Raw genomic sequence first — 24,507 nt, forward strand, 5'->3', positions numbered from 1 at the left:
CTGCTCCACTTGCTGCTAGTGGATCAAAATTACACAAAGAAATAAACTGCTCAGGTCGAGAAACAGAACACAGAACCAGGTGGTGCTGAGGATCAAGCCAGTCTAGAAGGAAACTCACCCTGTAGTAAGCTGCAGCTGTCACAGTGACAGTGCATGGGAGAATGCTGATTGGTTCTCAGATGAGTTAAGAGAGAATCACAGTAGAGCTTCCTGACTGAATTTGAACAGAAGATTTGACCATACCTTTTTTTTTATAACTGTTCATGTTCACTAAACCAAGACACACCCAAAGGAAGTCATTAAAATAGCATTTATTAAAATGATGTTGTACCTTTTTATTATTCTATTGTCAGCTGATTAATCAAAAATACTGATATAAAAGGATTTAAAGTGTCATTATTTCCCTAAAAGACTGATGAACTGCACGATTAACCAGGATACTCTCACAAATAATTAATGAAACAATACTGGAATTGTAAAAAATATTCACATGGAAACAATATTTTTCAGAGACTAATAGAAGCTGTGAAAGGAAAGGCATGTCACACCATCCTGTGGATGAACAAGAAACTGCAACGGACAGCTCCACTGTGCTCATGGACCACACCATTGACAAGTAGATCACAATAAAACACAATGAGTAGATTTACACAAAAGTATATTTGCACCACAAAAGTATAATAATGCCAGCATACATACTGGCAGGCACATTATCTACAGTACCAACATCTACCATTTCATCAGTAGAAAATAGCCTCTGGTCCTACAGCAACATCTCCAGGGAACTATAGCCTGGCGTAGCCAAACTCGAGTTCTTTCTCGAACTCAAATTGTGTGGGTGGGGTAAATTTAGGCTGGCTTCCAGGCTACCAGGGAACATGATTACCGGTATGTGTAAAACCATCCAAAACTCATTCTCTCAAAATCTGACAAGCTAGAGATAAAGATAAATGAGTGGTTTTAGTGACTTCATTAGCTATAAATTACATCTCAGTGTCATTATCTCATCTATACCCCTATCAGTCATTGAGGTAAAAAGGTGCATAATTGAAAACCAGTGCAAAATTATGGGCCTATAAATCTCTTCATAGCACAGTGCCTGTCCAGTCCTGGATAAAAATGAAAGAGACATATAATAGGCTACCGCTCTGCAATTTTCTCCAACAGGGCTGGCAGCTCATCTAGGCTGCTGAGCCTGTGGTGAGGTGGAACATCTGGGTGCTGTGTGCCACTATCCCTGTCCAGCAGATACCCACGCATGCCCAGCGAACGTGCAGTGAGGTAATCGTTGACGTAGTGGTCTCCGACGTGAGCCACGCTGGAGGCTGGGTCCCCACAGCGTTGCAGGGCCTGGTGGAAGATGCCTGCGTCAGGCTTGGCCACCTTGGCCCCTTCCGAGGTCAGCAGGAAGCTGAAATGGGGAAGAAGCCCACAGCCGTGCAAGATGCCCTCCAGGCGGTTGTCAAAGTTGGATACCACACCGAGCTTCAGGCCCATGGCGATGCAGCTCTGTAGTGTACGAGCCGAGTCTGGAAACACCTGAGGGAGAAAACACAAGCGAAACTTTTTGCTTTTTTAAGAGAAGTCCCAGCTTATTCAGTCACATTTTTTTTAAATATTTAGCAACATTTAACTAGACTTCTTGAGGGTGAAGTGTTTTAATGTGCAGAAATCACAAGATACAAATTCCGTCCTGTAAATCTCACTTCCCGGCTGTGTGACAAGCACAAAAGATGTCAAGCATGTAAAGAAATACATTTTATTAGAATTAGAAAGGGCTGGGATGTAGCTTCCAAGCCAGCGTGGTTTGACAGGAAATAAGGTGCTCTTGGTGCTGCCAAATCAAGTACATATACCATCAGAGTAAGCATCATTACCTCCCAGTTCTCCGCATTTTTGAAATTATGGTAGAGGTTGAAGGAGAGCTTATCCAACATGGCTGAGTCCTGCACTCCACACTGGCGGAAAGTGTCCTTCACGACGGCCACCCACCAGCGGTGCCCCCCCAGGCCCTGTGCGATGCCATAATTGGGGTAGAGTTTGGCCTGACGGCGGTAAGCGTGTTTGAAGGCGGCTTCCACTTGTAAGGGCGGCAGCTCCAGGCTGAGACGTGACGCCTCACTGCAGTACTGTTCCCCAACTGAGCGGCGCACCTTGAGCAGTGTGTCCTTCACATCCCACAGAACCCAGCGCACTGGACCCCGCATCTCGCCTGGGCACAAACACACACAAAGGCCCCTTAACCAGTAGATTTGCTTGTCAACTTAGGGCTGCACAATTTGGGGAAAATATCTAATTTTTCTGACAGATATTGTGATTGCGATTTGCGATGTGATTTTTCAATATCAATGGCAAGATTCAGTTCAATACTCTAAATGTAAAAGTTGTACATACAGTTGTACACTAAGCATGCACATCTGATTGGTGTGCATGCTTAGTGCATGAGAAGCACAGCACTCCTGATTACACTTCATAAAAGTGTGGATACAGAAATTTGTTGATAGATACAAATGTATTTAGAGACTGACCCTAAATTGTTATAGATATTATATGATCTGTTACATGTTATATATATTATAAGATCTGTCTTTAAGAAAAACTTTATATTTTGATAAATTCTCCATGTGACCAAGATAGTTTTCCTCTTAACCCCTGATGGCAGACAAATGTCTATAACCAGGACCTTTTGACCGCTCTCTAAACAGAGTGACAAACCAACTTCTGCTCTGAATTCTTTTATTGAGCGAACCATATGATGCAAGTACGAGCATAGGGAATAGGGAAATTAGGTAATAGGAATGCAGATAGAGAGAGCCTCTGAGTCAGACCACCCTTGTTAGCCCCAAACCCCAGATTAGGGAATTTGATTCCGTTAGAGAGCCTCTCAGTAGGGTCAACCCTCTCGTACATCCCAAATCCGTCAAAAAGGGGCCCTCGCATCAGACACATACACTGAAAGGTGATTCCTCTTCCTCTTTTTGTGCTTTGAGAGCCACACAGCCTTGTTTCAAGCATGCACACACACACACACACACACACAGGAGTTGCGATCTCAACTGTGCTATAGGCAGTAGAGTGGTCATAACACCCTACAACTCAACTCAAAACAGATGTCAACTCAACTCAATAGATGTCTCCTATTTAGCTGTCCAGATATTTTGCTGGTAGATATTTATCAAACTGAGGTCTATAGGCCTATGCAATTCCATGTTTGTGACACACTCAACAAAGCAACCATCACTGCCTGTCAGGTGTCTTTGATTTCATAAATAATGTAGGCTAATGCAAAAGACTGTCTTCTAAATACAGAATGTACTAATTGTAAAAATATAATGTTCAACTTCTATGGTTAAATAGTGCACCATTGTCTGTCATTTATGCAGCTGCCCTGCATTCTCCGACATTTACCATAGGTCATTTAATTAATGTAGTCTCAGCTTTTCCTTGCTTCTCTTCTTCCCCTTGGAAAATAATGCACCACCAAAATGCTCTCTGGGTGAGGATGTGAGTTTACCCATTTGAGAACCTCAATGCAGTATTGTTTGAGGGAAGTTTTTCATTTGTATTATCCTAATCTGTCATTTCTAATTTGTCTTGTAAAAAAGAATAAATGTGTCTTCAACTTCAGTTGTTTACTGGGCACTAGGTTATCCATTACATTAATTGCATTTCAAGGCACCTGGCAGAGCGAAACTAGACGCATACATTTCCCAGCAGCCAGTCAAACAGACAACCAAATGTGTATAGTCTTTTGATCCCGTGAGGGAAATTTGGTCTCTGCATTTATCCCAATGGCATGCAATCAGGACGTCCTAGCCACTTTATTTGTATTTGTAAAATGCCGGCGGCTGCTGTGGTTTGTCAATGGTTAAGGCTGCAATCATGACATAACACTATGTTTTTTGTACACGATCTCTCTTTTAAAGTTGAACATTTTTACACTGCAAATTCGGACCGCAGATCTGAGCGTGACAGAACTAAGGTCGCACGAACAGAGGGGGCAAAATGCATCTCTGACGGACGTCCTAATTACAGGTTAAAAATCAGACTGGGATTCGTTAAAAACGATGGATATTTCAGTGATTAATACAACGACAATTTCAAGTTCAATGTCGCAGCCATAAAGTAGCCTACCTGTTCCTACAGATAACCAGTAAAGAGCATAGACAGTAAAAGAAAGGTAAAGAGGGCACAGGGGCAAGATTGCTTAGTCCGATTTGTAAAACTGTCCGTGTAAAGCTTCTGGCTGCAGATGATTGGTTCCGTGTATGACATTGATTCACCTAATATGTTTTTGAGTGACTATGACAATGATACATCCCAGTGTTTCCTGCATGTGTTTATTTCGTTTACATAGCCATTATCAAGTGGGCACATGGGTGATAACAGTCCATAAATAATGTAAGAGACACATTGAATTATTTATTTTTTTAGAACAAACTTTATTGGAATATGGGATACACATAACAGTTAAGGGGACAGATACTGTCCAAAAAACATTGGCATATGAAATAACCAACACCCAAACATCAGAAAGATCCAGTTTTTTTTAACTGTAGTATCCCCAGTATAAATAACAGCTGCACCCTATTAGGGTGAAACATTTTCTGCTGCTTCCTCTGTAGCAGAATGCAGATGCTTTGGGGTAGTGGCAGTAATATTGGCTGTGGAGTCATCTGCTGTCCCTGTCTGCTGGTAGCGCTGTTTTGACTGAGCTTTCTCTGCACGTGTGGAATCGCCGACCTTGCTGAAGGCCTTCAGCATAGAACGGTGCACCTTGATGCCCCGCCGAATGTCTGAGGCAGTCCAGTGCTGTCGAGTGAGCGCCTCCTGCAGGCTAAAGGGCCCATCGCGTATGCGCCGTACGCCTCTGCAGACTGCCGAACTTCGTAGCTCCAGACCTACCTCATGTATAAGCTTACGCAAGTAACGCTGTGTCTCATTCACGCATTGAGCCTCTGTAGGAATACAAGCCCAAGAGGGGAAGAGGAGGGGAGAGAGAGAGGGAGGGAGAGGGAGAGAGAGAGAGGGAGAGAGAGAGAGAGAGAGAAAGGGAGGGAGGGAGAGAGAGAGCAGAGTGAGAAGGATGAACAGATCAAAATGCAGATTTTGGATCTTAAGTTTTAAGATCCTCATTTTCTGCTTCCTTGTGGCTTCCACAAACAGTTACGTTCCGTCAACACCTGCCAGTGGGTGTTCCCGACGGTAGCTATGCAAATGACTTGAAGTATAACCGTAATTTGATTGGCTGGTGCCGTCTGTTGTTGTCCGTCGGTGCAGCAAAAGTTGAACTTCTCAACGCGAGCGACGGGAGCAACGCCACGCAACGGACCCACAATTCAGTTCAGCAACGGATGACCTAAGCCCATGTAAAGTGAACGGGATGCGTCTCCAGCACTGCAACGCACGCAACTGTGTGTGGGAGCCGTTACAACTGAGAGACAGTAAATAAAATTAGCGACATGTATTATCAACTCAACACAGTTTCCACACATTACAGCTTTTATATCACAGATAATTCACACCATACATTATGTGCATGTAAGGGTGGAGTGTGAGTGACTAAATGCTTCTGCTGCTGTTACCGAGGGTGAAGTGGGGGGGCTGGAAATGGATGCAGCGCAGACCCGTGAGGATGGGGGGAGACTTGCTGTGTGGCTGCAGCATCCCCTGCACCGCCAGCTCATACGCCTCTTGAGACTGAAGGTCCACACCTGAGTATCTGGGTACCACATATTTTCACAGTTGAATTGCTTGCAATGGCCAATTCATACATCAGCAAAGGATCTACAGATTATCTGTGATTGTCAGTGCATGAGCGTGCATCTGTGAGCACAAATGGTCTTCATGGTGGAAAGACAGACCAACGTACGTAATCAGAGCTTTCTGATGGCCTCCCTGAATCATAGCCAGGATCTTCTCCAGCTTTTCCAGAGTGATGTGATCTAAAAGAAAAAATAGCACATATTTCGAGTGGTGTTTTATTTTGAGAACAGAGGCATTCAGGCTACAGTGATGTAAACAAAACTAGGAAAATCAGGAAAATCAGGAAATTTGACTGACAGGATCAGCATTGGTTAGACTAGAACCCATAATTACCAAATGTAGTCCTTTCTATGATGCGCCCGGTGTCAGAAAAGTCATCTGTGGCCATCCCAAACTCCCCTTCTAATGTGTAGTCCTGCCGTAACATGTGATGACCAACACAACAGTGATCAAACAGTTCGAGGTCTCATAGTGAATGTCATATGTACCTCATAGAGGTCGACATCGCAACCTCAGAAATTAAAGTCATACTATATATTTCTTGCAGCCATTTTGCTTAACCAGCTGATCCTAATTAGCACAACTCTTCAGCTAGGTAGATCAGCCAATTAGTGATATCACCTGTGTTAAGCGCACAGGCAAAAAAAACACATGGCAGGACCGTTTTCAGAAGGTGGGATATCCACCTCTGCTGTGTGAGAACATTACTATCTAAAAATGTTCATCATTAGTTCCCAATACTTGCCCACAACATCGGTCATCTTCACATTAGGATCTAACTTACCCTTGTAACCGGCGAGCTGTAGAACTCTGCTAGGGCCCTGTTTGCTTGTCCAACACCTAGAACTGAGACATAAAAGACATACATTCTCAGGTAAGGCAAGACGACAAACTTTTCTGATAATCCATCTTGTTACTAAGAGACTATACCATACCAAGGATGAAAACATACCAAGCACTCCAGATGAGAATGCATCCAGACGATGGCCCACTCCTACCTTCAGAGTCCTATACCGCGGCCCTCTCACTAGAGGATACATGTGAAACATTAATTGAACACCTTTACGGTGTTAACTGAATGTCAAATGACCTACAATCAGCTCAGCATTTTATGAAGGCTTGACTAAAGGCATGTCTTTAGCCTGTATAACAGTGCTTTGTTTCAATAAGTGTAGCATTACTTTAAGTTAAAATACATGAGAAAGATAGAAGTAGAAAGTCTGCACACATCACTTGAAAGCAAAATAATAAAATATCGCACAACCTGTAATGGAATGTAGGATAGTAATGCGTCCATGCACATGAACTAAACCCTTAGATTATTATTATGGTCAGTGCAATAGAAGAGAATACCTTGAGGGCTGGCAGAAAGAACTGGGAGCTGAGTGGCAGCCATAATGAGTTCCTTGGTTGTTCCTGACTCTCCACTGGGTAAAGCCTGGAAATTAACCTCAAGTTTCAGGGCAGGAGAAGGAGCAGCATTGATTTCTAGGGGGAAATACACGTTTTACAATTCGCAGTCATGTCAATGTCAGTCATGCTACTGTGGCACAAGTCTATCTCCAATAGTCTTTCTTGTTGTAAATAACTATCATATTAAATAGTCTTCTTGTAAATGCGAAAGTTATCAGGAAAAAAAATATTACCTTTAAGGAGATTTGCTTCTATGGTGTCACGGACGAGTTTCCAATGAATTCCGGAGGGCTTATATACGGAAAACAACCCTTCAAGTTTACGGTAAAGTCGAGAAGGACTTGACATTTTTGTGCTCTGAAAGAATGACGTTGTTTCCACATACGGTTATCAAATGAAAACGAAATAAGGGTACAATGCAGTCGCGATTAGGCTATACAGCCAAGAATAGATGGCCCATCAAAATGCGTCAGACGAAAGCGCACACTTGGGGAACAGTGACCGTCCAGGTCAAAGCATTAAAAATATTTATTTCTTTGGTGAACAAGTATTATAGGCCCATCGCTTCTAAAAAACATTTCCAACGTCCAGACATACCCAAAACATACAAGACTAAAGAGAACTCCTGTAAACAGTGACCAGTCCCTGTCAAGTCGCCAGAAATTACTAACCTAACCTTATCTTTCCCACGAAGAAAGGTGCATGTGTGAGGATGTGCATAAAAAAAATCACTGCCACCTGCTGTTGTGGAGAGGTTTGGCATGTACATTTCTGTGTCACTGTAGGCTGCATCACATTTGGTTTTATGGCGCACTCTACTGGTTCAAGTTTAAAAATGACAAAAGAATGTAACATTTCATACAGTTTCAACAATAACTAGGCCTTCCAACTGCAATGAGTGACAGGCTATACTATGACATAATATTGAATGTATCCAAGAAAAATGAGGGGAAAGTCAGTCTTGGCTGACTGACCAACAATGAAATTGAATAGAAAGTAGGCTACACAATTTAAGTGTAAGTTGAGTTTGTATTTGCACAAAAGACATTCACTGAACTGTTTCTCTTTATACACCCTTGGATGAAGATGAGTCAGTGCTTGAATTACTTGGGAGCCAGAGGGAGCCGAGCTCCCATAGAGTGAGGACTGGCTCCCATGAAAGCAACAAAGTCAAAAATCTGAGGGGGTCTCTCATATCTGAAGGTGTCTGGCATTGCAATTTAATCTTAAACAACCGCTCATTATCCATCCCTGTGCGATCTCTTACCATTAAAGACATTAAATTAAAATATAGGCTACGGGACGTAGACCTACCCTACGCTCTTGAACGCAGCATGACACTTCACCACCACACCACTAGACAATATGAGCAAACCGTATACGATCGTTTTGACTGCACTCGCAAATCCGAAGAAGTCACCTGCTTTGATGCGAGTGTTTTGTCTATTTACATAGGTGTTTATTGGGCTAGCCTATATGGTTTGATATGTGCTGAAAAGTCCTATTTGCTGTTGAACTTGCGCTTCACCTCTTCTATGTTGATTGACAAAGCCATAAATTATGGCCCATAATGCAGCCTACAATGATTGTGTTGTCTGATGATCTGTAGCTATCCTCTGCCATTCAGAGCTCCAGAAAGTTCCCAGATATTTTGAAACACCTGTTAGAATGATGTCGGAATATTCAATGGCTACCCGACAATATCTCAGTGGAAACTCCAAAATTGTTCGTCTATTAATTTCCCACGGTTCAACAATAGCCTACTAGAACATAGTTTGGCTGCAATGGCTTATAATTTCTGCCAGTTAGTGCTTTTTCCCTGTGTATAAGTTATACTACATGCATTATTGTGTTTGACACTGAGGATAGCCTGAGACGGTGGTCTGGTTCAAATGAGTCACGTTGTGAAATTGTCATGGGCGGATTATGAACTTTCGGGCCCCTGGGCCCAGATGTATTAAGGGCCCCCCACTTATTGTGGTATATGTGGGAGGGGGGGTTTGGGGTCCTCCCCCAGAAATTTTTAAATTTTTCTGATGTGATTTCCTGTATTCTGGTGCATTTTGGGGATGGCCAATACTAAATTCAATCAGATTCATACCTACATCCTGATTTGTTGATATTAAGGCAATAATTCCATGCAAAGGCTTGGGCTTCAGGGCCCCCTGACCCCTTGGGCCCCTGGGCCTGGGCCCGGTAGGCCCGTGCAGTAATCCATCCCTGATCATTGTAGGCTGCATTATGGGCCATAATTTATTAGCCTGGCGGGCCATCCTATATCATTGATTTGCAGCCGTTAGGGTACGTCTAGATTTCTAGGCTAATAATTTATGGCTTTGTCAATCAACATAGGTGAAGCGCAAGTTCAACAACAAATAGGACTTTTCAGCACATATCAAACCATATAGGCTAGCCCAATGAACACCTATGTAAATAGACAAAACACTCGCATCAAAGCAGGGTGACTTCTTCGGATTTGCGAGTGATGTCAAATCGATCGTATACGGTTTGCTCATATTGTCTAGTGGTGTAGTGGTGAAGTGTCATGCTGCGTTCAAGAGCGTAGGGTAGGTCTACGTCCCGTAGCCTATATTTTAATTTAACGTCTTTACTGGTACGAGATCGCACAGGGATGGATAATGAGCGGTTGTTTAAGATTAAATTGCAATGCCAGACACCTTCAGATATGAGAGACCCCCTCAGATTTTTCACTTTGTTGCTTTCATGGGAGCCAGTCCTCACTCTATGGGAGCTCGGCTCCCTCTGGCTCCCACGTAATTCGAGCACTGGGTTCAAATGAGTCACGTTGTGAAATTGAGAATGGCACAGACTAAATCGTTTAGTCTATTTCTTTGTATTGTGAAATTGAAATTAAATTAATTATTATATAATTATATTACAACCAATAATATGTTGAAATTAATTAAAAGCAATCAATTTCTATGAAAAATGTATGTAGGCTATGTTGTGTGCGTGTGTCAAGGTAAAGCATATGCCTACCGTGCGCATATTGTACGCCTAGGCTATTTCATCGCCTTGTTAGGCTATGCACGGGGTGTGCCAACTTTTTGTGAGATAGAGAGACCCCCTTAAAGACAAAAAGATAATTCGAGCCCTGAGATGAGTTATGTGAAGCAGACAGACAACATGTAATATGGTTATGGTTATGGTTATAGATATGCTTTTGTCCAAAGCGACATATACAAATACAAAACAATATAATATTTAAATTTAACAGGGAACAAATTAAAATGTTGGTCAGAATATAATAGGGAGAATAGCAATAATAAAAAATTTCAATTCAATCAATAGCCTAATGAAATAAACAATTGAAAATGAGGTGAAAAAGCAATAATAAACAATAATGTCCATTCAATCAATAATATAAAAACAATAACATGGTAAAACTACATTAAGGAGAATATCAATAATAAAACAATAATGTCAAATTAATCAACAGCCTAATGGAAATAAAACAATATTATACAAACCATAATGCATAAGAAGCACTTAAAGAACTAAGTGCATGTTGAACAGATATGCCTTTAGACCAGAGGTTCCCAAACTGAGGCGCGCCTCCCCTGGGGGGCGCCAAATGATTTGAGGGGAGGTGCGGAAGGTTGATTAAAAAAAGAAGCAAGTACAAAAGAAGGGAAAACGTTTATTTCATGTTAGAACTATCTATGTTTTTTTTTCAATGATTATGTAATTGTCAACATTATAAAATCGAAATAAATCATAGAAGAGATTTATACTAAATCTTTGGGATAGTGGAAAGTATTATTGATCCCTATCCTGAGTGAGAATGTATTGTGCCAAACTTCATAACGTAATTTAGCAACAGTGCCGCCAGCCGAGCTAGCTGCAAGTTACCAGTGAACAGTAACTTGCAGCTCCAAGCGGATTTGTACACGCAGCCTTACAACACTGTTTACAGCTCTTCGAGTCACGGTAAAATGTATTTTTTGGTAGGCTACATAGCTAATTTAGATAAACTTATGGTATGGGTGGTTGCGTTTCTTTAGGAATCCGCCGCCTTGGTTTGTATAGAAATAATATTAAGTGACAGATACACGTAAGAGGTTGGACATAGCCTACGTGACGGTAATATGTGACGTTCCGATAGCTAACTTAAAGGAACACGCCACCCAAAATCAGTTGTGATATATGTTCTTACCGTAACTTTCACGAGTTGAGTCGTACCTCTCCCGCGTCGGTAGGTGCACTCAAACGCTCTGTCGCGCGGCGCGAATGTGTTAGCATGTTGCTATGCTAGCGGGCTCTGCCGTGGCCGTAGAGAGAGGCACATAGCAGTATTCAAACACCTCCACGTTTTACCTACTTAAATACAGTTGCACGAGTAGTTGATGAAAAATGTTAGGGCACACAACATGAAACGTGACGATTTTCCAAGCGAATAAACATGAGAACTACAATGTGTGGCGCTTTACATTAATACACAGGATTAGATGTTAAAATCCCTTGTGCCAAAATCCAAGGTAAAAACACATTCAGAAGCCCCTGCTCAAGTTTAACTTTAAAAAGCACACTACCCACAAATCCGCCAACAAATGGTCACAAGCACAATGCAAATGGCCTATCCAACAGCAGTAGCCTATATAGTATGCGGCATGTCATTGGGGTTATCAAGTGGGCACCCTCATTCACCGATGTTTCGTTAAGTTAGGCCCACGACACCTCATGAAGGCTTAACAGTGAAACCAGCGTCCTGGAGACACTCCCCTCCATGCTACCACCATATTACCACATTGAAATATCCAATACTCAAAATACTCTTAACCAGCCCAGGCATGGTCTAAGTTGGCTAGGTCGGTCCGTCCCGTTGATGTGGACTGAACCATAAACCATAAAGAACCTTAGCCAAGTACCATCACCCTAGGCACAGCCCATCACAAACACAAAACAAATTAGCCAGTTAGCTTAGCCCATTATCTTAGGCCCCATCCCAAACACAAAACAAATTAGCCTGCAGTTAGCAGTTAGCTTACGCCCCATGCTGCCCCATATTACCACAACAACCATCCAAATACCCTTAACCAACCTAGGCATGGTTTAAGTTGGCTAGGTCGGTCCGTCCCGTTGATGTGGACTGAACCATAAACCATAAAGAACCTTAGCCAAGTACCATCAACCTAGGCACAGTCCATCACAAACACAAAACAAATGAGCCAGTTAGCTTACCTTAGCTTGCGCCCCAAGCCCCATAGCTTGCGCCCCAGGAAGGGTAACTTCTCCTTACCCACCACCAAAACAAATGAGCTAGTTAGCTTACCTTAGCTTGCGCCCCAGGAAGGGTAACTTCTCCTTACCCACGACCAAAACAAATGAGCCAGTTAGCTTACCTTAGCTTGCGCCCCAGGAAGGGTAACTTCTCCTTACCCACAACCATTCGCTTGCCCGTTCTGCTGCTAAGGACATGTTACTAACCACCTGCCTTAGACTTCGACCACAAATGCCCAATTCAGACAGCAAGCCAATAGCAGATCTGGCCACAAACCCACGTGCACCGATTTCAATAGGCCTTAATCGTGCACTCCAACCTCGCTTAGCTGCCTCCTCTGCTATTTCAGTATATTTAGCTCTCTTCAGCTCATTGGCCACTTCCACTCTGTCTTCCCAAGGAACAGTGAGTTCAATGAAGTAAACTATCTTCTCTGAATCCGACCATAGAATTACGTCAGGACGTAGCTTAGTACTCACTATATGTGGAGGTACCGCCATCTGCTGGCCAAGATCAACCTTCATTTCCCAGCCCGCCCCATTTTTCAACTGGCCGGTTTTGCACCTGGCCTTCGCGGAACAAGGTTTATCCCCCTGACGTACAAAGTTAATTTGCCTTACACCTTTACTAGCTGATAATGAATTGACTTCTCTTCTTTTATCCTCTATTGCCGCTGCCACACATTTCAATACCTGGTTATGACGCCACGTATACCGCCCCTGGGTGAGACTTACCTTGCATCCTGATAGGATATGGTGGAGACTGCCCACACACGAGCAAAGTATGCATTTATCATCCTCACCAAACCATTGACTTAAATTCTTGGGAGATGGGAGCACATCATATGTAGCACCTAACATAAATCTGATCGATCTTACTAGCTTCCATGCCCCATAGATCTTTCCATTTAATCTGTCTTTTTTCCACCCCTTCCCAGTTCACCCACTGCCCTTGTTTTGCCTGCGACACTGCCTTAGTACATCTTACAGCCTCCTCCTGTCTATGCATTTCCTCCACTACCATTTTCCTCTTTTCTCCTACAGAAGCCTTACTCCACAAGGGTTTACTTGCACCCACCCCCTAGACCCCCCCGCCCGTGCTGCACATGGCCCATTATATCTCTATGCTTCAATGCTGATTGAGCTTGCTTAACTGCCTGCTCTGGGCTCCACTTCCTCCCTGCATTAACTGAGGGTGCAACTTTCCTCACCACTGGGTCCTTGGACTGAGTAAGAGTCAATTCCAATCTAGCCTTAGCACACTTAAATTCCTCTGTCAGACTAGATATTGGCAACTCTACAATACCCTTCCCATACAAGGCTACACTGCTTAAGCAGCGTGGGACTCCGAGCCATTTTCTGACAAAGGAGTTGATCATTTTTTCCAACCTCTCTACCTTTGACAGAGGAACTTCATAAACTGTCAATGGCCACATTAGCCGAGGCAACAAACCAAACTGCAAACACCACAGCTTGAGCTTACCTGGCAGCCCCGACTTGTCAATTTTTGCAATACCTTGCCTAGTGACCTGTCTCAAGTCTTCAACCTGTGATTTATCACTAAGGCTTGCATCATACCACCTTCCCAGGCTCTTCACTGGTTTCTCCAGAACTGTGGGAATCACCTCCTTATTTATAGCAAACTTCTTATCTGTTACCTTCCCTTTAATAATTGAGAGACTCCTAGACTTACTTGGTTTCACCTTCATTCTGGCCCATTGCAGATTACTATTTAACTTACCCAGCAACCTGTTGGTGCATGGAACGGTTGTCGTCAAGGTTGTCATGTCGTCCATGAAAGCCCGAATCGGGGGGAGGCGTGGCCCTCCCTGCAACTTCTCCCCGCCCACTACCCATTTTGAGGCCCTAATAATGACCTCCATTGCCATTGTAAAAGCAAGTGGGGAGATGGTACATCCGGCCATGATTCCTATCTCAAGTTGTTGCCAACCTGTGGTGTAATCAGCTGTAGTAAAACATAATTGAATATCCAGAAAGTATGCTTTTACTAGGCTTTTAATGCTACCTGGGATTCTGAAATAATCAAAGGCCTCCCACAACAGACTATGCGGCACAGACCCAAAAGCATTAGCCAAATCCAAGAACACAACGTGCAGGTCTCTCTTCTCACGCTTTGCTAATTGAATTTGGTGCCAAATCATGCTGGTATGCTCTAAGCACCCGGAGAAGCCAGGAATTCCAGCTTTTTGCACCGTGGTATCAATTCGTTTATTCCTTTCAAGGTAATTTGTCAGTCTCCGTGCCACCACACTAAAGAAAACCTTCCCTTCAACATTCAGTAGACTAATTGGCCTAAATTGATTAATCTCCACTGCGTCCTTTTCTTTGGGAATAAATATTCCCCCAGCCCTCCGCCAAGCCTTGGGAATACTCTGCTTTTTCCAAACTATCTTCATTAATTGCCATAAAAATCTTAAAACATCTGGTGCACTCTTATACAACCGGTAGGGCACTCCATTAGGTCCCGGGGCTGAAGAGGCCCTTGCACGTTTTATTACTTCTTGCACCTCTTTCCACCTTGGTGGACTATCGTCGCATTGGCTACTTAATTCACCAAAAGGGTGGGATATCAGCAGGAAGTACCATCTCCCTGAACCTCTCCCTATCTTTGTGCACTCCCTCTAAATACTCCTCAAGCTTCTGCTTAGGTTCCAAAAGACTACCACTCTTCTGCATTACGAATAAAGACTTAACAAACTTAAATGGGTCTTTATAGAATGCTAGTCGGGCTCGTGATTTCTTCTTCCTATTTTTCCTAATATTTTCAGCTCTTCTTAGCACTACTAACCGCTCCCTCACATCTGCCTGTAGACAGTCAATATCTTCCTTCTCATCATCTGTAGCTTTTCTCCACTGCTTCTTAAGCTGCCTCCTCTCCTTGATAAGTTTATCTATCTCCTGCTGGCGCCTAGATTTAACTACCTCATGTAGCCGTTTTGTCCTTCTCTCAATAGTCCCAAATCTTTCCTTACCATAGCTATAAATAATGTCTCCCATTTTCTCTAATTTGCTTTCAGCCGTCCCCTTGAGCTGACCCAGGATACTGACCAAATCACTATTAACATCTTCCCACATTCTACATTCTGCTGCGCCTGGCCATCTAACCCCAGGCCTATGACCATTAATCTTCTCCCTCCTTGGCTGACTGGCCTCTCTCTCTGCCTCAGTGCTAGAACTTACCTCAACAACAGGGGTACTGATGTCCTGCGAACTGTGGGTTTCTTCCTGTCGCTGGACTTCAACCGACTGACTTGATGCACTTCTTAAGAAATAGCTATCAATGCGGGGACCCTGTGTTCCCTCTACCACGCACTTCTTTTTCCCTTGATGAATTTTCAGGCCCTTTAGACTTGTAACCTTCTGCCAACCACACACACACATCTGCAGCTTTTTCTCAGTTTTCTCTGAACTAGTGGCTTCCACAAACATGTTTTCCTTACTCGTAATCAAATTCGTTCCAGGGTCAGTAACCATGTCTATCACAAGTGAGTCATCTTCCGCCCCTGCTCTCGCTGACTCTAGGGGTATTTTTTCATTATGTCGTACTGTAGCTTAGTAGGGTGCAGCCCATAGCTTAGTGAGGCCTGGGCTACTGCCACAATGAGCTGCTAACCCATTGTAGCCCCGGCGGGGTCTATTCCCTCCTGTCAGCCGTCTTTCCGTGCTGTCACAAGGTCTTTCCCTAGTTGCCAGCTGCCCTATTCACAGCAGTCACTAGCCTACGCTAGCTTCAGCATTACATTAATACACAGGATTAGATGTTAAAATCCCTTGTGCCAAAATCCAAGGTAAAAACACATTCAGAAGCCCCTGCTCAAGTTTAACTTTAAAAAGCACACTACCCACAAATCCGCCAACAAATGGTCACAAGCACAATGCAAATGGCCTATCCAACAGCAGTAGCCTATATAGTATGCGGCATGTCATTGGGGTTATCAAGTGGGCACCCTCATTCACCGATGTTTCGTTAAGTTAGGCCCACGACACCTCATGAAGGCTTAACAGTGAAACCAGCGTCCTGGAGACACTCCCCTCCATGCTACCACCATATTACCACATTGAAATATCCAATACTCAAAATACTCTTAACCAGCCCAGGCATGGTCTAAGTTGGCTAGGTCGGTCCGTCCCGTTGATGTGGACTGAACCATAAACCATAAAGAACCTTAGCCAAGTACCATCACCCTAGGCACAGCCCATCACAAACACAAAACAAATTAGCCAGTTAGCTTAGCCCATTATCTTAGGCCCCATCCCAAACACAAAACAAATTAGCCAGCAGTTACCAGTTAGCTTACGCCCCATGCTGCCCCATATTACCACAACAAGCATCCAAATACCCTTAACCAACCTAGGCATGGTTTAAGTTGGCTAGGTCGGTCCGTCCCGTTGATGTGGACTGAACCATAAACCATAAAGAACCTTAGCCAAGTACCATCAACCTAGGCACAGTCCATCACAAACACAAAACAAATGAGCCAGTTAGCTTACCTTAGCTTGCGCCCCAGGCCCCATAGCTTGCGCCCCAGGAAGGGTAACTTCTCCTTACCCACCACCAAAACAAATGAGCCAGTTAGCTTACCTTAGCTTGCGCCCCAGGAAGGGTAACTTCTCCTTACCCACGACCAAAACAAATGAGCCAGTTAGCTTACCTTAGCTTGCGCCCCAGGAAGGGTAACTTCTCCTTACCCACAACCATTCGCTTGCCCGTTCTGCTGCTAAGGACATGTTACTAACCACCTGCCTTAGACTTCGACCACAAATGCCCAATTCAGACAGCAAGCCAATAGCAGATCTGGCCACAAACCCACGTGCACCGATTTCAATAGGCCTTAATCGTGCACTCCAACCTCGCTTAGCTGCCTCCTCTGCTATTTCAGTATATTTAGCTCTCTTCAGCTCATTGGCCACTTCCACTCTGTCTTCCCAAGGAACAGTGAGTTCAATGAAGTAAACTATCTTCTTGGGAGTACTTCGACCTAGCATGGTAATATTATTAACATCTAATTGTAGATCCTATCCACCACAGAGTTTAGAATCCATGCTGGATCGACCCTCAGCCTCTCCCTCCCCTCTGAGCGAGAGAGGCACACACACTAGAGATGCGCTGATGGGCTATTATTTCAACCATAACTGCATAGCAAAACTTATCATCCATCAGCCATCCATCAGCACCAAAGTTTGTTGACCAATTTTCAAAACGGCACCTGCCCACCATCCGCTGGTTGTTTTAATGTAGGCTATATGGGTGATGCAGCGCTGCTGACGTGAGGCTAGAAAGCCCTTGCCTGTTCTAGAAAGACTGATCTAATGCAGCAAATATATTAAAAGGCAAAAGTCGTACATTGGCTAGGCCTATCCCCAGAATATCAGCAGCAAACTCAGTCTCTGTCGCGCAAAACAGTCTCCAAATAAAACGCACATCGGCCTGTTGCCAATTCTGCCAGCTTGTGACAATATATCGTCCAAAATGCTTGATTGCATTGCATTCTCCACATTTTTAGCTACATTTTCATGTACCACATCAGCATTTTTGTTCAGTGAATCTTTTGTAAATTGCTTTACAATTACCGTCGGGCCTATAGGCCTATTGTCTGGCTTGCCTCAGCTTCGGTCACGTCCTTTTACAATTTTATCATTGTAATAAAAAACGCAATTTGCCACATAATTTCAGCATGCTCCTGGCCTACTAATTAATGCCTATTGTACTTTATTTTTTGCAAAAAGAAAGAAATCCTTGATAAAATAACAAGTCATTCACATTATAGGCTACTTTACACACTGTTATGTCAGGTTGACTGACAAGCCTGTTCTGAAGACTCCCATTCATTTTGACTGCACGAGTCTTTTTCAGACAGACATCGCAATTCATTTTATAGCCTAGCAGGCCATCGGACAAATATGACGCCTCGATATTAAAGAAACTCCGACTCCATTCATTCTGAAAGTCCACCGCACAACAATGCAACGTGCATGTTCACATTTTTAGTAACAACCGCCAAACTTGCTTGCTTGCCTTACACATCTAAGCTTTCCGACTATTTTTCTTACCTTCTTTTTCCGCTGTGGATGTTAGTGAGTTTGTAGAAGTTTTAGCTCTTATGTTCTGAACATCTCGCACTGCCATCGCCCGATGTCATTTCTTAGTCATATCACTCTCTGTCTCTCTTTTAAATGCCTATTCCCTGAATGGTAGGCTACAATTATGTGTTTTATATATAGGCTAATATCTAAACAAAATAACCCAGGCAGTCTCATCTAGGATATAACACAGGTTGAAGTTGGTTCTATTTAGGGAGGTGAACATCTGTAGATGACTCAGAAATGACATCGGAAGACAAGGAGTGAATATGGCAAGAGGCAAGCCGAAGTCTGCTGACAAGGGCCCGACGGTAATTGTAAAGCAATTTACAAAAGATTCACTGAACAAAAATGCTGATGTGGTACATGAAAATGTAGCTAAAAATGTGGAGAATGCAATGCAATCAAGCATTTTGGACGATATATTGTCACAAGCTGGCAGAATAGGCAACAGGCCGATGTGCGTTTTATTTGGAGACTGTTTTGCACGACAGAGACTGAGTTTGCTGCTGATATTCTGGGGATAGGCCTAGCCAATGTACGACTTTTGCCTTTTAATATATTTGCTGCATTAGATCAGTCTTTCTAGAACAGGCAAGGGCTTTCTAGCCTCACGTCAGCAGCGCTGCATCACCCATATAGCCTACATTAAAACAACCAGCGGATGGTGGGCAGGTGACATTTTGAAAATTGGTCAACAAACTTTGGTGCTGATGGATGGCTGATGGATGATAAGTTTTGCTATGCAGTTATGGTTGAAATAATAGCCCATCAGCGCATCTCTAGTGTGTGTGCCTCTCTCGCTCAGAGGGGAGGGAGAGGCTGAGGGTCGATCCAGCATGGATTCTAAACTCTGTGGTGGATAGGATCTACAATTAGGTGTTAATAATATTACCACGCTAGGTCGAAGTACTCCCAAGTGCTATTGCGCCACACATTGTAGTTCTCATGTTTATTCGCTTGGAAAATCGTCACGTTTCATGTTGTGTGCCCTAACATTTTTCATCAACTACTCGTGCAACTGTATTTAAGTAGGTAAAACGTGGAGGTGTTTGAATACTGCTATGTGCCTCTCTCTACGGCCACGGCAGAGCCCGCTAGCATAGCAACATGCTAACACATTCGCGCCGCGCGACAGAGCGTTTGAGTGCACCTACCGACGCGGGAGAGGTACGACTCAACTCGTGAAAGTTACGGTAAGAACATATATCACTACTGATTTTGGGTGGCGTGTTCCTTTAAAATGGACAGATTTGTCACATTTTATCGCTGCACGGCCCGAGCCTGATATGGGCAACAAAGCCAAACGTCGAAAATATGATGCATTGCATAGTATAGCACCTATTTAAGTGGCTTAACTGAAGTGAATATCATTATTTGAAAATGATTGTCTCATTAATCCACTGAGGAATAGAGTCTTGAATTAGACCTATGACTGGTCGACAAAACAGACGCTCATCAGAAGACCGCAGTGGGCGGTTGGGGATGTACGTCTTGATTGAATTAAAATAACAAGGAGCAGATCCAGTCAGTGTCCTATAGGCCAAAGTGAGAGATTTAAATTTAATTCTGGCTACTATAGGGAGCCAATGGAGAGTAACTAGGAGAGGAGTTACATGTGTCCTATATGTTATATATCTGCTTCACACAACTCCCATCTTGCTAGCTATATGCAATAGCTTGTGCAGTCATGTTGCAACAATTGCAACAATTATTTGTTGCAACAATTTGCAACAATTGCAAATATATATATAATATATATAGCAAATTTCATACAGGGGTAATTCAATGTGCTTTACATAAACAAAAGCAAAGAGTAATAGTACATAAAAGCATAAAAGGGCAATAGTTTAAAAATGTTTAAAAAGTAAAGTACATAAAAAAAAGACACAAAACCTCTGCTCGTCTTTGATTAATCCTTGGCCATCAGACAGTTTCTTGACAGGTTATTACTGAGTCAATATCACTATGAAGTGCCTTTGGTGTCCTCATCAGACTCACTCAGTCATCATGAAAATGTAGCAGAATAATGAAAATCTGAGGTCTTATTATAAGTGGCCAAACACTTGCACACATATCAGTACAATGATAAGTCTCTTAAAATTAGTTTCCTTCATTTTATACAATTTCTTTTCATTGGATGTACGTGATTTTGGCATGTCCCACACACTGCTCGGCTTACTACAGTGTGTGTAATAAGTGGTTAAATGATACTAAATCAAACATTTTTTTACATGCATAGCCGTGGGAAGTAGGGGTGCTGGGGGTGCGGCAGCACCCCCTGCAGGAAAGCACGCGTATTTATATGTCATACCACTCACGATCAGAAAAAAAAGAAGCTCTCCGTCCCCCTGTCTATTATTCTATTATGCACTAAAAATGTTACATTAGACCTGGGAGATCTAAACAAAAACTAAACAAATTAACAAAACAAACCTGAGGGAGATATCCTATGACGCTAGCTTTATGGTACGACAATATGTAATATTAAGTAGGCTAGCTGAATATTACCGTGAGTTTCCCAAGGAGCTGAACACGGGCCGCCTCAATCTTCAGCTTAAAATGATGCATAGTGTTATCGGGGAGACTCGGTGCACCACGGTGAAAGGTGGCATGGATATTAAAGGAACACGCCACCCAAAATCAGTAGTAATATATGTTCTTACCTTAACTTTCACGAGTTGAGTCATACCTCTCCCGCGCCGGTAGGTGCACTCAAACGCTCTGTCACGCGGCGCGAATGTGTTAGCATGTTGCTATGCTAGCGGGCTCTGCCGTGGCCGTAGAGAGAGGAACATAGCAGTAATCAAACACCTCCACATTTTCCCTACTTAAATACAGTTGCACGAGTAGTTGATAAAAATGTGTACGTCACACAACATGAAACGTGGCGATTTTCCAAGCGAATAAACAGGAGAACTACAATGTGTGGCGCAATAGCACTTGGGAGTACTTCGACCTAGCGTGGTAATATTATTAACACCTAATTGTAGATCCTATCCACCACAGAGTTTAGAATCCATGCTGGATCGACCCTCAGCCTCTCCCTCCCCTCTGAGCGAGAGAGAGGCACACACATTAGAGATGCGCTGATGGGCTATTATTTCAACCATAACTGCATAGCAAAACTTATCATCCATCAGCCATCCATCAGCACCAAAGTTTGTTGACCAATTTTCAAAACCGCACCCGCCCACCATCAGTTGGTTGTTTTAATGTAGGCTATATGGGTGATGCAGCGCTGCTGACGTGAGGCTAGAAAGCCCTTGCCTGTTCTAGAAAGACTGATCTAATTCAGCAAATATATTAAAAGGCTAAAGTCGTACATTGGCTAGGCCTATCCCCAGAATATCAGCAGCAAACTCAGTCTCTGTCGCGCAAAACAGTCTCCAAATAAAACGCACATCGGCCTGTTGCCTATTCTGCCAGCTTGTGACAATATATCGTCCAAAATGCTTGATTGCATTGCATTCTCCACATTTTTAGCTAAATTTAAATGTACCACATCAGCATTTTTGTTCAGTGAATCTTTTGTAAATTGCTTTACAATTACCGTCGGGCCCTTGTCAGCAGACTTCGGCTTGTCTCTTGCCACTTCACTCCTTGTCTTCCGATGTCATTTCTGAGTCATCTACAGATGTTTACACACATTTACCTCCCTAAATAGAACCAACTTGACATTGACTTCAACCTGTGTTATATCCTAGATGAGACTGCCTGGGTTATTTTGTTTAGATATTAGCCTATATATAAAACACATAATTGTAGCCTACCATTCAGGGAATAGGCATTTAAAAGAGAGACAGAGAGTGATATGACTCAGAAATGACATCGGGCGATGGCAGTGCGAGATGTTCAGAACGTAAGAGCTAAAACTTCTACAAACTCAATAACATCCACAGCGGAAAAAGAAGGTAAGAAAAAAAGTCGGAAAACTTTGTGTAAGGCAAGCAAGCAAGTTTGGCGGTTGTTACTAAAAATGTGAACATGCACGTTGCACTGTTGTGCGGTGGACTTTCAGAATGAATGGAGTGGGAGTTTCTTTAATATCGAGGCGTCATATTTGTCCGATGGCCTGCTATAAAATGAATTGCGATGTCTGTCTGAAAAAGACGGGCTCGTGCAGTCAAAATGAATGGGAGTCTTCAGAACTGGCTTGTCAGTCAACCTGACATAACAGTGTGTAAAGTAGCCTATAATGTGAATGACTTGTTATTTTATCAAGGATTTCTTTCTTTTTGCAAAAAATAAAGTACAATAGGCATTAATTAGTAGGCCAGGAGCATGCTGAAATTATGTGGCAAATTGCGTTTTTTATTACAATGATAAAATTGTAAAAGGACGTGACCGAAGCTGTGGCAAGCCAGGCAATAGGCCTATAGGCCCGACGGTAATTGTAAAGCAATTTACAAAAGATTCACTGAACAAAAATGCTGATGTGGTACATGAAAATGTAGCTAAAAATGTGGAGAATGCAATGCAATCAAGCATTTTGGACGATATATTGTCACAAGCTGGCAGATAGGCAATAGGCCGATGTGCGTTTTATTTGGAGACTGAGTTTGCTGCTGATATTCTGGGGATAGGCCTAGCCAATGTACGACTTTAGCCTTTTAATATATTTGCTGCATTAGATCAGTCTTTCTAGAACAGGCAAGGGCTTTCTAGCCTCACGTCAGCAGCGCTGCATCACCCATATAGCCTACATTAAAACAACCAACGGATGGTGGGCGGGTGCAGTTTTGAAAATTGGTCAACAAACTTTGGTGCTGATGGATGGCTGATGGATGATAAGTTTTGCTATGCAGTTATGGTTGAAATAATAGCCCATCAGCGCATCTCTAGTGTGTGTGCCTCTCTCTCGCTCAGAGGGGAGGGAGAGGCTGAGGGTCGATCCAGGATGGATTCTAAACTCTGTGGTGGATAGGATCTACAATTAGGTGTTAATAATATTACCACGCTAGGTCGAAGTACTCCCAAGTGCTATTGCGCCACACATTGTAGTTCTCCTGTTTATTCACTTGGAAAATCGCCACGTTTCATGTTGTGTGACGTACACATTTTTATCAACTACTCGTGCAACTGTATTTAAGTAGGGAAAAAATGGAGGTGTTTGATTACTGCTATGTTCCTCTCTCTACGGCCACGGCAGAGCCCGCTAGCATAGCAACATGCTAACACATTCGCGCCGCGCGACAGAGCGTTTGAGTGCACCTACCGGCGCGGGAGAGGTATGACTCAACTCGTGAAAGTTAAGGTAAGAACATATATTACTACTGATTTTGGGTGGCGTGTTCCTTTAAGTAAGCTCCATCCACAAACAAGAGCTCTCTTCAGCGAGGTAGATGAACTTATTCATTCATCTGTGTCTTTGCGTGTCTGTTTCAGTGGCCTCCTCAGAGCGTTCTTTCTCTTCTTTTTGAAAGTTTAGGCTAGGTTAAAGGCTACACTGTGCGTTTATGATGTCAGCATTTGTTGTAGGCTATATTTGTGATATGTGGATCAATTTAATGTAGGCTAGCCTATGAATATTGCGTTGTGTAGGCCTATGTTATGCATATGTTTTGAGTCAATGTGTTCTGTCTAATATGTTGTGCGATAGGGTCTTTAGCCTGTTTTGACACCCATGTCAGAAGCGTCAATAATTATTACGTTTTATTAATGTTGGTGTTCAACAGTTTTATATTTCTCGTGTTCACCGTCGATTTCAGTGCAAGGCTACAGCAACTTTGTTACCTTACTAGCAGGCCCGTCGCTAGAAGGCAAGCAAACCAAGCAATTGCTTGGGGCCCCGAACTGGCCAGGGGCTCCAAGACAATGACTGGTTAAGAATAAAATGCAACGACAAACTGTGAGCGCCCCTTTGATAGTCAATGCAGTAAAGTGCAACGACACGGTTACCGGCAATACCGGGATCCCCCTCAAGGGGGCCCCTCTCAGTAGTCGCTGACAGCAGCCAGCCAGCCAGGTTTGTGGTCTCTGCTG

At 43.2% G+C, this 24,507-nt stretch overlaps 2 protein-coding genes across 2 annotated transcripts; both read right to left on the bottom strand.

Annotated features, from left to right (window-relative positions):
- Nucleotides 1-295: 295 nt before the first annotated feature.
- hdhd3 (haloacid dehalogenase-like hydrolase domain containing 3) lies at nt 296-4,226 on the bottom strand. Its single transcript, XM_076267581.1, has 3 exons — nt 4,135-4,226; nt 1,878-2,212; nt 296-1,539 (listed from the first exon to the last, which is right to left on the bottom strand). The coding sequence occupies exons 2-3, from the start codon at nt 2,205-2,207 to the stop codon at nt 1,141-1,143; spliced, it is 729 nt and encodes a 242-aa protein (XP_076123696.1). The 5' UTR covers nt 2,208-2,212; nt 4,135-4,226; the 3' UTR covers nt 296-1,140.
- A 192-nt stretch (nt 4,227-4,418) lies between these two features.
- trub2 (TruB pseudouridine (psi) synthase family member 2) lies at nt 4,419-8,026 on the bottom strand. The gene is made up of 8 exons (XM_076268435.1): nt 7,413-8,026; nt 7,120-7,254; nt 6,719-6,793; nt 6,551-6,612; nt 6,100-6,181; nt 5,873-5,945; nt 5,586-5,722; nt 4,419-4,958 (listed from the first exon to the last, which is right to left on the bottom strand). Exons 1-8 carry the CDS (start codon nt 7,525-7,527, stop codon nt 4,591-4,593), a joined length of 1,047 nt encoding a protein of 348 aa, XP_076124550.1. The 5' UTR covers nt 7,528-8,026; the 3' UTR covers nt 4,419-4,590.
- Between the last annotated feature and the right edge of the window lie 16,481 nt (nt 8,027-24,507).

Source organism: Alosa pseudoharengus, unplaced genomic scaffold, assembly GCF_046254945.1.
Source record: "Alosa pseudoharengus isolate Yale_2024_CS ecotype anadromous, Long Island Sound unplaced genomic scaffold, YU_APseudo_1.1 YU_APseudo_1.1_scf_5, whole genome shotgun sequence".
Lineage (NCBI taxonomy): Eukaryota > Metazoa > Chordata > Actinopteri > Clupeiformes > Clupeidae > Alosa > Alosa pseudoharengus.

Excerpts from the sequence above, each read along its gene's own strand:
- hdhd3 (XM_076267581.1), bottom strand. The coding sequence starts at position 2,207 with ATGCGGGGTCCAGTGCGCTGGGTTCTGTGGGATGTGAAGGACACACTG. Across the intron at positions 1,540-1,877 it reads AAAATGCGGAGAACTGGGAG|GTGTTTCCAGACTCGGCTCG; the intron begins GTAATGATGCTT and ends TTTCTCCCTCAG.
- trub2 (XM_076268435.1), bottom strand. The coding sequence starts at position 7,527 with ATGTCAAGTCCTTCTCGACTTTACCGTAAACTTGAAGGGTTGTTTTCC. Across the intron at positions 5,723-5,872 it reads CATCAGAAAGCTCTGATTAC|ATACTCAGGTGTGGACCTTC; the intron begins GTACGTTGGTCT and ends TGTGGTACCCAG. Across the intron at positions 4,959-5,585 it reads GCCCCCCCACTTCACCCTCG|AGGCTCAATGCGTGAATGAG; the intron begins GTAACAGCAGCA and ends GTATTCCTACAG.